This window comes from Dendrobium catenatum, unplaced genomic scaffold (genome assembly GCF_001605985.2).
Source record: "Dendrobium catenatum unplaced genomic scaffold, ASM160598v2 fragScaff_scaffold_1090, whole genome shotgun sequence".
Classification (NCBI taxonomy): domain Eukaryota; kingdom Viridiplantae; phylum Streptophyta; class Magnoliopsida; order Asparagales; family Orchidaceae; genus Dendrobium; species Dendrobium catenatum.
This window is the reverse complement of record NW_021319552.1, coordinates 421138-437559: the sequence shown is the minus strand read 5'-3', so window position 1 is coordinate 437559 and position 16422 is coordinate 421138. Positions and strand designations below refer to the sequence as shown.

At 33.7% G+C, this 16422-nt stretch overlaps 1 protein-coding gene across 1 annotated transcript; it reads right to left on the bottom strand.

Moving 5' to 3' along the window:
• Positions 1-12676: 12676 nt before the first annotated feature.
• Positions 12677-15678, bottom strand: LOC110104715 (protein DMR6-LIKE OXYGENASE 2). The gene is made up of 4 exons (XM_020833942.2): positions 15472-15678; positions 14528-14763; positions 13203-13536; positions 12677-12980 (listed from the first exon to the last, which is right to left on the bottom strand). The coding sequence occupies exons 1-4, from the start codon at positions 15649-15651 to the stop codon at positions 12738-12740; spliced, it is 993 nt and encodes a 330-aa protein (XP_020689601.1). The 5' UTR covers positions 15652-15678; the 3' UTR covers positions 12677-12737.
• Between the last annotated feature and the right edge of the window lie 744 nt (positions 15679-16422).

Here is a 16422-nt window from a genome sequence, read left to right as displayed (position 1 = left end):
AAACAATGAGAAGAAAAAGAGAAGAAGAGGATGAAGGGGAAGAGACTCACAATGATGAAGATCGAAGGGCCGGCTGGCCGGTATTCACAAGAGGAGAAGATTTTGGTCGCAACTCTCCGGATTCTCTCCCGTTTGCGCGAGCACAGAGCGAAGAGAGGAATTAGGGCTTCGGGTATCTTAAAGCCGCTGCTTGGATTTGCCGGCAGTTTTAAACGGTGCAAGTTGCACCGGTTTTAACAGATGCAATTGTATTCCAAATCTGATGCAAAATAAGGGGTTTTGGCAGCGGTTTGTAAACCGCTGCAAAAAAATGATGCGATAGGGCATGTTTTTTGGTAGTGATTTTATATTAAAAAATTATTTTAAGAAGCAGTAAAAAAGCCGTCCCAAACAATAAGTAAATGTGATACATTCATAATTAGTTATAAATATTTCATATCTCAGATATAGATCAATTGATCTCTTTTTCCCTCTTGGAATCAATAAATTAATCTTTTTCTGATTTTGACTAGGCATATTGCTAAGAATATTGAATTTTTATTGATAGTTATTTAGTTTAAATGAACTTAAGAAATTATCATTTTTTTTTTTAAATCATCCATCATGCGCACTTATAACTGAAGCTCCATCGGTTAACACTATTGCGATAAAATTTTCATCATTAACTGCTACGATAATATCATATTCTGACCGGCCGATATTCTATTGATTTTTCGTTGGTAAAATATAAATTACAAAGAAATATACAGTACATTTACAATTTCACTCAAATTTATTACAATTTCTTCTGCTGTATTTTATCCTATATTATATATATATATATATATAGTTGGCTGAAGCTAAAGGTCAAATAGTAGAAGGAAGAATCTTGTAATGAGTAGCAGAAGAATAATAAGAAGGCCATTCAACTAAAGCTTAAGCCTTATAGTTAACACTAAGGTTAAATAATGAAGTCGCTGTTATATTATTGAAAGCAAATTCCGCTTGTTAAACGATTTATATTAATTTCCAGTTTTCATAGTGGACGGTAATCTGTTCGTACTTGCTTCTTCTTCTTCTTCTTCTTCTTTTAATTTTTATTTTTCTCCGAGTCTTAATTTATTTTGTAAAAGACTTAGTTGAAATACGCCTCGTTAATTTACTTGATAAAAATATTTAAAATTGTTATTAAGGTTCAGAATTTAAAGAAGTCTACGTCAAATATGTGCTTTGGCACTCAAATTTTTCAAACTAAAAATATGTTAGCAAGCATAGCATATTACTAACTAAGCAACCGCATTTTTATTTGAAATTATTTATGATAATTTTGTTTAGTGCAATATAATACACGTAAATATAATAATTATTTATTTATTTACTTAACATCTAAATATTTAATTATATCAAAATTTTATTAATATTAATTTTTATAAAGTAAAATATAATTTTATAAAATGTAATTTTGATATTAAAGCATTATGTAATTTAAAAAAATATTTTAATTTAGATAACAAATATATATGATATGTATTCAAAGCTAACTATATAAGGCTCATATTTATAATAGTTGGGATGAAACCTGCACGCGTATAATTATCGCCATCCAGTTGTCCGATTCAGCTTAGATGACTGGGAGAGGTTATTACGTGTAGAGATCTGATACAGAGAATCGTTCGGTTTTGTCTCTGTGAACACTAAAATCACAGTGACAGATAAATAAGACTGTTCTCTATATTAAGTCTCCACTTGTAATAATTTCTCGATGACATGGCAATTTAAACCGGGCCAATTTTGTAAAACTAGATATATAAATTAGACTTTTTTTTTTTTGGGGGACATTTTGGCCATTTAAGGCAAACTCACACACACAACGCATACACAAAGACTCGAACCCAAGACCTCTTAGTTGGAAGCATAAGCTCTCAACCAACAAGCCAAGGTGAGCTGTGTAAATTAGACTTTTCAAAAGCAATAAGTACAGTGTTATACAAGAATAGTGCTGCAATTTTTTTATTTACATAAACATTTTGTCAATTGTCTACAAAGACGTTGAACAGTCGTCGTTTAGCAAGTTTTTATTCTTAGGAGGTTATTGTGCCAGAAAATTTTTTTTGTGTTATATAAAATTTCAACACACACTGATAATTTGATGATGTCCAAGATTTTAATGCGAAAATTCAAGAAATTGAAAAAATTATAGGGTCTAGCTAGCTCAATTGTGAAAATTCACTAAGCAAAATTTTCCCTTCCTCATAAGTGAGGAAATGAGATTACAGAATTTAAATTTACATGGCCATCATCCAATAGCCCTGCCTTATTTCGTGGCATGCATCACGTTTAAAGAGTTCGTCGCATTAAAATGCCAGAACATATCGAAGAGTTCTGTTATGGATCTTATCAAAAACATGTGATAAATAGAGTGTAAGGGTAAATTTGAAGACCAGCTTTGACTAAGATGGATTTAGCTTATAAAAGAGTTCCGTTTGAAAATACTAGAAATCTTTTTTTACCTTTGTTGTACTAATTGAAAATACTCAGATTTTCTTTTTCAGGCTCATATGGAGCTCTAATAATGTCTAATGGGCTAAGCAATATGCTAACTAATATGGCTAGCTAAATAAGATATTTGAGCTGAATTCATGCAATTCTAGATAGCATATAGATTAGAGGTGTCAAAATTGAGATGTAGGTCGGGTTTGGGTTGAACCCGAAACTAACCTGATGCTATTTGATATGACCTGAACCCAACACGTATTTACAAATGGGTCATAAAATTCAACCCGGACCCGACCTATCGGGTTTCCGGGTTGACCCGACCCGACACGAAGCTGGTTATGGCCAAAGAAGGGCACGAACGGGAGGAAGGCGACTCGTCTCGTGACTCCGGTCGAAGCCACAGGACTGGACATACAGGAATGTCATAGTCTCGTCGAAGCTAATGAATAGGAGAATGTCGTCGGCCAAACGACGGGAGTGCGGGACGGCATGTCGAGCTGTTGTCTAGTAGCCTAGGGTTTAGCCTATGAAGGAATGTTGTCGGCGGGATAGTGGGGCCAGGGGATTGAGGTCGGCGAAGCGCCACGGGAGAGGAGGACGATGAGGCCTTCATGCCATGTTGAATCACAAGTCACGAGTGCAGGCATGAATTGAATTGGGATTTCTGATTTTGTGTACGACAATAATTTTCGGATCAGCTCGGGTCATTGTCGAGTTTCCGGGTCAACCCGAACCTGAGCCGATTTTTGAAATGTGTTAGTTTATTGAACCTAAACCTGACTTGTTTGACAAACAGGTTGATCATAATCCGAAATTTTTGGGTCGGATTTTTCTGATCGGGTCACATATTGACACCCCTAATCTAGAAAGGTATTGCTATATATCTTTTTAGGCGGATTTATTCTCACATAAGATACTGATATTATTATCTCCATGGCATCATCTCTTGTAGTGAATTTTTCCCAACACCTCACTTAGGGTGTGATATTAAATTGAAGAGTCTAAAGTGTTATATTATATGAAATATGAGGAATGTATATAGCTCCTTCTGAAGTCATAAATCTTATGTGTATGAGATGATATATTATAGAAAATTTTATGGATTTGAATGATCCATCCTAGAGTTCTAAATTCCATATCGATCTATAGGGATTCAAATTATAAGCCGATCAAAAGACTTAACACAGTTTATCTTAGGATAAACTATGCCATCCTATTCAATTTATCAAAGGATTAAAAAGCTGAATACAGTTTATCTTAGGATGAAATTTGCAATCATAAGATCTCAAGGCTTGATGATGTGATACTGCCCTATAATCGGATGTAATTAACATTGCATTTTCTTATAAAGAGTTAATTCAAATACACGTTAATATCATTAATATATTATCTGATTTTTAGAAAGTTTTAATATAATTTTTTTTTAAATTTAATCCTTAAAAAATTAGGTTAGTGAGTCATAAAATATCCAAAGGACTTGCGATCTTAACCCGAAGTGTGAAACTTATCTTGAAATATCTAAGAACCGCTAATCTAGTGATTTTTAGAGTTTTCATGGTTTCTTAACATTTGCTCACTCCTTAAATAAGTGATAAAATTATTAAAGGTAATGAGTTATGCTAAATGAGCTACGTCACTTAAAAAATTAACATAAAATTACTTGATTATTTATAATGTACATATTTTACGATACCTAAATTGAGATTCAAAACTTCTATAATTTATAAAAATCTTAAGTGAAAATTTATTCAAATCTTAAGAAATTTTTTATATTAGGGAGAGAGAGAGAGAAAGCTTGAAAAAAACCCTAAAATGACTTGAGCATTTCAAATCTCTAAAAATTATCAACAAAGGTTCATTAGATGCTAATAAATCCTAACAATTGATCTTCAGAAAATCATTGTATTAGGGCATCTATAAATTCTTTTAGGGCATCTATAAATTCTTATGACTTACTAAATTCATAATTAAATATTATGACTTTGGAAATAAGTTGGTAGAGCTAAGCTCACAAATTTTTAGAAATTGATATAACAGTTTTCTTCTTAAATGAACTTTATAAATATTGTGTCCTGCAGGAATATTCGCGGTGGTAGAGAAATATAAAGTTTAACGTCTTAGTTTTGTACGAAGATCCAGCACTCAAACAGAAGAAAGAGATGGTGTAGCATTCATAAGAGACACCAAGATTTTTATGTGGAAAACCCTGAAAAGGAGAAAACCCACGGTTCCTGGCCTAGTTTGAATGAATCCACTATTATTTATAGTTTGAGTACAAATGAGGCCCTTCTGTGCGGGAATGCCTTAACTTGATGTAACAAATATACATCATATAGAGTGTGTTACATGATGGGTCTTGAAAGAATCATTATTGATACATCTGTTTGGTCGGTAAAACTATAGTCAGCGGTCGACGAAGGTCACAAAAGACCTTATTCTAGTGATGGTGGTAGGAGGGACAGTAGTTGGTGAGCGATGGTGACTATAAAAGACCGTTGTCTGGCGACGAAGGTTGGAAGGACCATAATCTGACTATGGAGGTCAGAAGGACCGTAGTCAGCAGGCGATAGTAGTCATAAAGATTGTTGTCTATTGAAGGAGATCGGAAGGACCGTGATCGGCTAGCGGAATAAAATGACGGCTTCATTTTCGTGGTCCGCCGTAGATTTCGTCACAAATTGCGACAGATTTGCGAGGGATAATCTGATGCAATTTGTGATGGATATGTCCGTCACAAATGTCGTATCAACATTTGCAACACATTTTTTGTCTTAAATTCATCGTAAACCTGTAGGACAAAAAAAAAAAGCTCATACAACCATTATTTGGGCTTTCCAATATTTACAATCCAAACAGTTATAAAAAAAGTTATGCAAAGCAAATAAAAGAGTACTATGAAAATTGCACAAATTAATGAACAAACAAACATATTCAATAAAATTCAACAAAAGTTATAACAGTGTTGCAGTTGCAATATAAAATATTCATCAAATGTATCAAAAGCTATCTCAGGCGATAATCTGATCGGAACCTGTAAGCTCGTTTTCCTGCTCTACCGATAGATCAGATGCCGATTGAGATCTGCTAATTTGCTCACTCAATCTTCTAAGATCCTCCAATATTTGTGTGTTCATGTCCACTTGAGTTTTCATACATTTTCTAACTCTGCTGCTAATTTAGCCACCTATTGGCTAACTAAACTCTCCTAGTTGCTTGCAAAGTGGCTTGTGGCAGAAAAGGATTGTCCATCATATGTGGACGCCTATAAGCCTAATCCATAAATTCTCCCCTTTTGCATTCCACCTATCACCTGTGTCCAAGAACGGTAATTAAAAACATCAACAAAATCCGTACATGATCTTTCTCTAGCTACCACTTAGCTCTCTAAAAATCGTGCAGACTCATCATACAAATTAACAAAATATAGTATAAAATTAAACATTGTATAATCATTTTTTACAACATTTATGTAAGTATAATATTCTTATATACTTACATATGCTCTCCTGGCTCGCTCATTTACCCACTACTGATCCTGCTTACGTCTATGAGTGTGACAGTGTAACTCAACTATAGTGGATTCTCTATAAAGCATCTCCTTCTACAATATACTTATATTAAAATGTATATACAAAAAATTTATTAAAAGTTTTTAAAGTTCTTATCAATCATTATTTATGCTTAGTGTGTGGAAATGAACCCCTAATATATAGGGAGTTTACTAGGCCTTCGACGTCAGAAGCTATATTCTACATGTTTTGCTGATTCCTCACTATATAGTTTGGGTTACTCCAAGCACTCTTGAGCTCATCCCACACATCCTTGTCGATCCAAAGTAGACGCTCCCTTGTCCTTCTGATGTGAGTAAATGTCTTGCATGCAAGTCGCTCCTCATTTCTCAAAGTTTGTTAAGATACGAGTATTATGTTGAGGCAACCAATAGAAATCTCTACACACAATAAATTAGGAACAACTATTCTTTTTTTTAGCTTAATAGAAAATGGATAGCAGTTAATAATATTGTGGCTTATTAACCTCAAACTCCATGAAAGACATGTCACGTACTTCCTTAGAGATTTTCTTCTAAGAGATATATAGAGCATCAAACCTGCTCCATATGATATTCCAGATATTGTGTGTGATGCTTCATGGATGAAACATGTACAAAATATTTAGTTGAAAATTGTTATTTCGCAAATATATATAGATATAAAACATATTAAAATTGAGGACTATCTTCATCTCCTTAGTCACGGTCACCTCTTCTTCTGCGCACCCCTTTCTGTACATGCACCTAAAATTATTTGAGAAGGACCCCCTATGGGTCTCATCTCCTCGAGAAGACATCTACAAAAAAAATAGAAGAACCAACTAGCTACAATTTGTATATTTATAAAAAAAGTAGGAAATAAGTAAATTAAATGCATAAAATAAATAGTAACTACTGCTATACTAATATGCCAAAAAAAAACTACTGTCCAAGTAAAAAAAGAACTAATGTATCCATACTAACATATAAAAAAGGAAATATTATATATATATACTAACATATAAAAAGGAACTATTGTATCAATAGTGATATGTAAAAGGAACTAATGTATAGAAACTATTGTATGTGTATACTAATATGTAAAGAAAATACAAGTTAATTCACTTTACCTCATAACTATTAATCACTAGATGATTCAGTTTAATCTGGTGAGGCCAAATCCTCACTACTAAAATCTTCAATATTCTCCTCAATGTCCAAGTCTACCTCATTTAACAGCAACTTGATCTTATTAGCTGCAAGTTGATCATCTACATCATTAGCAAGCTCTATAAAGTTCGACATGCACTCTTCTTGATGTGTTACTGGTATTGATGCAGTATTCTCAATGACCCCCTTGTTTAGTCTTGATGACTACAAGCCAATCTTGCTTACCCCTCACCTGGATAGTTAGCAAAGAAGACTTTGATAACCTGGCTAGTGCACAATAAACCCAATGCATTCCTCCACTTCAACCATCCAATTTGAATTCTACTAATAATATCCTCATCTATTTCACCAGCACTTCGAACAATAGACCCAATATATCTAAAAGATATACTCTTATTAATGACTTGATCACTTAAAGTCACAAACATCCCACTAGATCTATTACTATTAAAATTACAATCCATGTATTCGATTTAGATATACTAAAATGAAAATGTTTAGACTCTAAGATTGGCCTTCATAATTCAAGTTTACCTTTAACTCCCTCTTTAGTCTTATCAACAAGAATAATATCGACACACATACATTGCTTTAGTCATAGATTTTCCGTCGTAATGCCCATCACAAATCTACCGCAAATCATAATATTGTAGAAGTGTATCTCTTTGTTAGTTCTGAGATAAAACGAAATGAAGTGAAGTGAGCTAAGGAGAGAGTGAGAGAGCAAGAGACTTGTATAATTTCTACAAATTTATAAAGTAAAAGTTTTAGTGTGACATGTCTTCATGATTTTTTTTATTTCTAATTTTAAAGTTTTTCATGTTAAATCATAGTGTTAATTTCCGTTTTGTGAAGTGTGTGTGTGGGGCGGGGGCGGTGGCAGCTTTGTTCCCAACAGGCAACAGGCCTTTTGATCAACCAATCTCTTAGACTGATACACTCATCGACATGGAACAATACTGTTAGATATAAAACATATTAAAATTGAGGACTATCTTCATCTCCTTAGTCACGGTCACCTCTTCTTCTGCGCACCCCTTTCTGTCGTGTACTTCACTGTTACAGAACTAGTTTAATAGTTCATCAATGGCATCTTATCTTTTTCCTCCCCTCTTACATTATTCGTAATAGATACTGCCATCAACAAACGAATACAATTTGATATTTCTGAACCTCATGTTCGTATTAATCTGTTCATTAATCTTCTCCACCACTTGTTCGACTTATTTATTAACATTCGAGCATAGTATGGTTTGAGATAGCGAGAGCTTAACAAAGTAATTTACGTTAGTGTGGATTTATCTTTCTATGCTGACCCTACAAATTTAGATCTCTTCTATTATCTAGAGAGGATAATGGATTAAGATCCACCTGCTTCCTCCAAGAGAAAAGATGCGATTCCCATCTAATAAGATGCTCATATGTTATGTAGCGACAACAAACCAAAGCTTGCAAATTTAAATAAATAGTTTATTAAAATAAAGTTTCATTTGAGACAATTTGTTTATTATTTTATAAAGCAGATTTTTGGAGCAAAAATTTAAATTTCATGAAATTTTTGTTCTAAAAAATAATTTTATAAAATAGTAAAAAAATTATCCTAAAAAATATCAAAATAAAACATTTGATTATGATAAGTTTTTCTACTGTTTGCTCTGAACTGGTTGCTATATCTTTATGATTTATTTGTCTATTTTTTTAGGAATCTTAACATGGAATATCAGCATCCCTGGGACAATTGGGTTGCATAATTTGTATAATAAAGGAATTTCTTATAAAAGTATCCAAGAAGCAACAAAACCAAATTATCGGCTCATGTGATGCAAATAAAAAAAAATATATATGTAAGAATATCCCCTGTTTTTAAATCATCCAAGTATAGAGAAGGTTAGTTTTTGTGAAATTTGATTGTGTCGAATAATTAGATTGTATTATTGAATATGATCTTAATTTTTTTTATGTGCAACGCCACCGTGTTTGTTTTTTTATATTTTTTTATACAAATTATTAGTATTATATATATTATAATCGTATGATGGTTATACTCTAATATATCAAAGTACTCTAGATCACGAGAGAGAATAAAGTGAATGATCTTTATGGCTTCTTCTCTCCCAATCATCAATACAATATGCTCTAGGACGAAAGATCCTACAAATTTTATTACTCACTTTTTTCTTGATACAAAAGGCATCACCATAATTAAGGCTTCTAACAATTACATTTAATTTTCTTTTGACATTAAATGTTATTTTAGGCCTTTCTAACAATTACATTATAATAGGTTTCTAGCATCTTCTATAATAGATTATTCTAGAATATGGGCTTCAATCAAAAACATAAAATAACAACAAGTCATAATTAAGGCTTCGTTTGGAACCGCTTTCTTCATGCTTCTTAAAATATAATTTTTGTTCTAAAAAAATGCTTTAAAAAATAATAAAAAGCTGCCCCAAACGAAACCACATATTTTTTAATTAATTTTTAATACTATGAACAATATTAAATTTTTAGGTAGTAATATTAAATTTTTAGTTAATAATATTTAATTATACAATATAAAGCTAATTTTTTTATCTACCGTGTCTACAAACAGAGTTGGCATTAGGCCTGCCTATTCAGTCTGATCCCTTCTCATCTTTCTCTTGCAAAAGAAACTGTTGCCGCTCTTCATGTGTTGCACTTGCACAACGATGTCAATTCAGGTCAACGAGGGGTGATAATGCCCTTGAGTTTGCGGTGTATTTGGAAATCGCCCAAATTGGAGGAATTCCAAATACACCAAAAATGAATTAGAATGGAATACACTGTATTTATTTTACCTTTCATTGAATTTGTTTTTCATTCAACTAAACATCCAAATTATCAAAACCTCTACATTTTGATTACTCTACACTCTAAATGTAATAAACTAAACAGCTCCTAAGTATTGAACATTTGAACCCATGCTCACTGCTAATTTAATATCTAAAAGTTACCAACGACTAATTCATATTTTAGTAGTAATTAAGTTTGCATCACTGGAGAGAAGTTTATACCTTATGTGTAAATCAATCCATGTTTAATGCACAATGAACATAACATTAATGCTTGAGAGATTAAGCGATTAAAATACCTAATAGAAGATTAGAGCCAAATTAATAGAAGCAATGCATCATACTCTCATCATATATAAATAGAGAACAAGATTGTTTCTCATTTGCTCGTGCCTCATCCAAACACAGTTTGGGTTATTCGAATACTTAATCCAACTTGATGAAATGATAACTTGAGGCTAATTCAAACAAAAACTACTAGAAGCAAATCACCAATTGACTTAATTCAAGCTACATTATAAAATAAGAAAGCTTTGGGGAAAAGTAAATTGATAACAAGCGACGCAGTGCAAACGTTGAGCCCAAGCAGTGCTAGAAAGTTCAAACTTTTGGCAGGAGACAGATGGGTCGTTGTTGGACCTACTCCAAGCTCTTTCTTTGTTAACGTAGGAGACATCTTTGAGGTACGTACTTACTGCTTAATTTCTAGTTGATTATTGATATATCATCAAAAAATTATCTTGACTAGCACGAATCTCAAGATAAAAACGCATTAGAAACTTTCGAAATTAAATCTAGTGTCATATGAACTCCAATTTCAGTAAACTTATAGTCGAACTGAATGTCTAGAATAGACGTACCAAATGACGCCTAATTCAGCCCAATCCGAGCCCAAATGAGTTCAAATCAAGGACCCGAAGCATTTGGAAGGCTCAAATCATAAATTAGATGACAAAATAATTTTGAAACATGACATGCTTATAGTCGAATCGAGCGGCTCGAAGAGACAAATCCAACGAGCCTAAGATCGTTGAATTCTAACATCATTAAGACACTTAAATACTCGATAAATGGTCTATAATGAAGGGAGTCGATAGCGGCCGTTCATTCAAAATACTTTCAACATGCCCTTGATTTTCTCCATATTTACTGGTCATGTCGTCATTCCTAGAAAATTATAAATAGACCATTCATTTTTCAATGAAAATGGACCTAGCAAGGACAGAAAGGAAGGAGAAGAAGAAGAAGGAAGACAAATCTAATATCTCTCTTGCCACCCAGCTTCTCCTCGACTAACGCCCGACCACGAACCGTCATCGGATTTTGGTCAAACTTCCACCTGACTACCAACTATTGTCAGACTTACGCCCGACCACCAATTGTCTCTGGATTTTCTCTTGGCCACCAATCGTCGCAAGACTACGGTTCTTCCGACCACCGTTACTCGCCAACTATAGTCTCTCCAACCACCATCTCCAAACTAAGGTCTTTCCGACCTCTGTCGCCCAACTACGATTTTTTTGGCCACCATCGCTCGACAAAGATCTTTCCGACCTTTGTTGCTCGCCGACTACAATCTTTTTTACCTTTGTTGCCTGACTAAGATCATTTCATCCACTGTCACCTGACTATGGTCTTTCGGACGTCCGTTGCCCGTTGATCACGGCCATTCTGACCACCGTTACCCGACTATCGTCCTTCCGACCACCGTCACTTGACTACGGTCATTTCGACCTTCGTTATATGCCAACTATGGTTCTTTCGACCAACCTCACCCGACAATGATCTTTACGACCTTCGTCGCCTGCCAACTATGGTCCTTCCTACCACCCTCGCCCAGCTACAATCTTTCCTACTACCATTACCCGACTATAGTCTTTCTGACCACCGTGGTCCGTCTACGGTCCTTCAGCCATATACATCGCTTGATGACTATAATCCCGCTGACCAAACGAACATGTCAACACTGATTCTCTCAACCCCCATCATGTAATGCACTATATATGATGTATATTTACTACATCAAGCCAAGGCCTCCCCCCCAAGGAAGAGCCTCATTTGTAATCAATTGCAAACACAAGTGGATTCATTTAAACTGGACAAAGCCCCGCGATTTTTCCCCCTTTTCAGAGGTACGTTTTCATGTAAAAAATTTGGTGTCTCTTATGAACACTACACCTTTTTCTTTCATTTGTTTGTGTGTTGGATCTTTGTACAAAGCTAGGATGCTAAAGTTTATATTTTTCTATTACCACGAATATTCCAGAACGCAACAATTATTATGTTATGATAAAATGAAACAAACTTTGATTTTATAATATGATGATTTTATTATGCGTGGATTAAATATAACTTAATTTCTAAAAAAATAAAAATGATATTAGGATATTTGGATATAAATTATAAATTAATGCAAATTAAATTATTTAGATGTAGCACTAATCTCATAATTTAAATTAGCTGAATATCCTGACACTGTTATTTTATTTTTCTAAAATAGTTCAAGAGAACCCGTCATTTTAAAACACGTGCTACCAAACAATACATCTCACTAAAACAATGGCGGTGGCAGAATTATTTATCTGCAGAATCACAAATTTCTAATCTGAAAAATACCATACTTTTTCATTCAAGCTTGAAATTGACATTATAAGTGAAAATTTAGAAAATTCAACAACCTCGCATTATAATTCTTACATATCTTATATTAGAAGTCCTCCAATATTTTTGTTACAATAGCTGCATGTTCATATCCTAAGGAGATCGAGAACCGATTTCCCAAATGGATTGTATTTGACGAGTTCAACATAGTCCACGTATTTGATGCTGGGAAAAACCGAGTTTTTGCTGACAATTTCAACCAACTTAGGCGCAGGAGCTACAATATTTTCCACCGGCGGCCCCATTGCAGTCACAACAGAGATTCTCGTGCTCCTCTCATCCAGCATAACCCTATGCAGCAAACTTTTGTACTTCCCATTGCTTACTATCTGTTGCAAGATGCATCGAAATATTATTTATTTATTTATTTTAGTGACGAGGAAAGGTCCGCTGCCACGCCCGGCTTCGCCGAGCGCTGGGCGGTCCGTAAACCCCGGCCGACCAACCAAGCCACCCACGCCACTGTACCTGCTGCCGGCGAGCGACTGCTGCTCAAGGGAATCGAACTCGGGTAATTTCATTTGTATATATAACGTGGAATATATGCGTACCTCCAAGAGATCTCCTGTATGGATGAAGAATGAGCCGGGGATGAGCTGGACAGGGATCCACCGTCCATTGTGCATTACTTGGAGGCCGTGAATGCTGCCGTTTTGCATGACAACTGAGAGTAGAGGAGTATCCGAATGAGCAGATAGACCCAAAGCTAGTTGATGTGCTTGGGGGCTTGGAGGGTAGCGATTTCCAACCAGAATTTGATGGCCATTTGCAAGATCTAAGGCCTTCTCCATGTAACTTTCATCGAGCCCTAAGCTTTCTCCAATGGCGGTCAATAGGTCGTTGGCGATCTCTCTAGTTTGTCTTGCATATTCTTCTAATATTGCTCTAATATTGGAATTAAAGATATGTAATTACACTCCTTCGTTCATGGTGTTCATTATGTGTCAAAGAATATTTATACTGATGAATTTCTTTTTTACATTTATTTATGAAAGTGAATGCTAATTTGCTTGTACTATTAAAAAATATGACTATCACAATACTATATTTGAGTTATACCAGCAATTAGAACCGTCATTAATTTCTTTTTAAAACCATTGTAGGCCGTTGTAGATGCCCGTTGCATTAGGTGTATATCAATAATATTTTGTCACATAAATTTTAATATCAGGCATTAATGTTATTCATCCCACAGACAAAATGGTTTTACCCTTTAGAAGAATATATTATCTACAAAATAATTTATTCCCGATAAAGAAAGATTAACCGGATAAATAGGCAGTCAGAAGCTAAACTATGATTTTACAACTTTTTCTAGATTCAAGCAAAAATAAAATAAAAAGTTATTAGAATATTTTGATCAAATTTTTATATGAGAATGAATTTCAAATATATTTATTTATTTTGATATGAATGTAATATAATTTTCACTAATTATTCATAGATTATATTAATTTCAAAATAAATTAAATAGTATTGGGACTCAACTAGAATAATTTTTTTATTAGAATATTCTAATATTAGAAGAAATGGTTTTATGAATGATTTTGCATATATAGTTGAGCATAATAGACAATTTTGTTAAATAAGACAAATAAGAGATAATAAATACTTCACAAAATATGCTTTCTTATACATAAAGAACAAGAAGAAGTAATTTAATAGGAAGAATTTATATAAAAATATTACTAAAATGTTATCAAGATGAATGGATTTTAAATTTATTTATTTATTTTAATATTAGTGCAATATATACTACGTATGTATATATTATATATATCATAAAATAAATCTAAAAACTTTACATTCATTCTTATCAAATTTTAGTGGTAATATTATAATATAATTTTTATCTAATTTAAAAGCCAGAAAATACCTGAAATGTAGAGGTTTTGATGGGGAGTGCATGGCCGGGTGGACGAAAATCCTGACAAAATCTCTCGAATATTTCTCCCCCTCCGCCGTTGTTGAAATGCCCATCTCATGCCTGATTGGGTCTAATATCCTCTTACCCAAATACTCTCTTCTCTCCTCTTCCGACAAATCAAAGAATTCAGTAAATGCTTCCATCATTAACGTTCGTAAGCTCTCAGGCACGCCATGATTTATAAGCTGCAACATTAACTTAATTAATTTCCCAAAAAAAAAACATTAACTTAATTCATTAGCACTCCTTTTTTTATATTTTTTTGAGCCAATTAAAAAAATTCATATACATATCACATAGACAAACTTCAAGCGCAAGACCTCTTAATTATTAGTTGATGTAGAACATCTTAACTTAAGTTTTCCTTAGGAATATTTTATCTCGTTTCTTACATATTTTTCTAGAAAGTTCTAGAAATCACTTTTGATATTGGCTTCCTTTGGGACGACTTTTTAACTGCTTTTTTAAATAGAGTTTTAGTACAAAATTTTTTACAAAAATTAAAAATTTTGTATTAAAACTCTGTTTTAAGAAGCAATAAAAAATCGTCCCAAACAAAGTTATAGCATATATAGAAGGTTGTAGGAAGAAGGGGGAGGAAGAATATTATATTCTTTTCTAACTTTAAGCTTGTGTTAGTTCTCTTTTATTTTTAGTGTTTCTTCTAGCAGATCAATTTTTTCACTAATCCACTATATCAAAAGTCAAAGCTCTCAACAAATAGACTAAGATGAGCTACTAGCACTCTAATTAACCAACCTCGCCCACCTACTTAATAATTAACTGCTTGAAGTTAATTGCAACTGATTCATTACAATAGCACAAAAAATAAAGATTTCAGTTAGACAATTAAAGCAAGTGAAAAAAAAAAAATTGTTCGAGCAGTCACCTACCGAGAAGCATCCCCACTCTTTACAGGCCTGTCCAATTTCCTGAATGAGTTGTGGTCGTTGATTGGGTGTCGCGTTTCTTAAGATGGACATGTCGATGACCGGGATCTCTTCTTTAATGACAGCGTCAATGGCAGCATAGGCGGAGATGTGGGTGACAGAAGAAGACAAAGAGGCAGCCATGATTGAAAAGCAAGAGAGGAAAGAAGGCAAAGAAATTGAACGAGCGCTCTGATTGTGCAAAATTGTCGCATATTATAGACGCATTTGAAGTTACTTGCGTATTTAAGAGACATTGAAAATAACTTTTTAGTTCTTTATTAAATAGGGTGATGTCTGACAGTTTTAATTTTTTTACTATTGTTTTAAAAAAAAGTGTTTGTTTAATGAATTTGTTTTAATTAATTTTATATTAATTTTTAAAAATAAATTAAATTATTTTTAAAAAATATTATATTTTAGATGTTTTAAAACTTTTTAAAAATAATAACCATCATCATCAATAGCCACCCCACCTCAAGTAATCACTAACGCAACTATCTTTATCGTCACCCACTGGCCACTGACACCATTATCATCACCATAGCTAATGCAGCTGCCATAACAACTACTATCATTGTCTTTTAACTACCACGGGCCTAACCTGCAACCACCGTCATAAGTGGTTGTACTCATCACTCTCCGTAATACTGCCAACCATCACAAATGATTTGTCTGGCTCTTTGGTTTTGAATTTGCACCTATTTTTCATTAGATTGTTTGGTGTGGTTGAGATTTTTAATATGGGCAATGATGAGGCCGTACTATCTGTTCGTATGGCTTGTTGGCATCCATTACTAGTGGCTTCTTACTAGTCTTTGTGTAGGATTTGATTTTGCTGGCTTGTTGCTTGCCCATTGGAGGCCCCTTGTCTATTGTTTGAGTGGTCGCAGTATTTCACCACTACTTGAGCCC

Excerpts from the sequence above, each read along its gene's own strand:
- LOC110104715 (XM_020833942.2), bottom strand. The coding sequence starts at position 15,651 with ATGGCTGCCTCTTTGTCTTCTTCTGTCACCCACATCTCCGCCTATGCT. Across the intron at positions 14,764-15,471 it reads AAGAGTGGGGATGCTTCTCG|CTTATAAATCATGGCGTGCC; the intron begins GTAGGTGACTGC and ends TTAATGTTGCAG. Across the intron at positions 12,981-13,202 it reads ATACAGGAGATCTCTTGGAG|ATAGTAAGCAATGGGAAGTA; the intron begins GTACGCATATAT and ends ATCTTGCAACAG.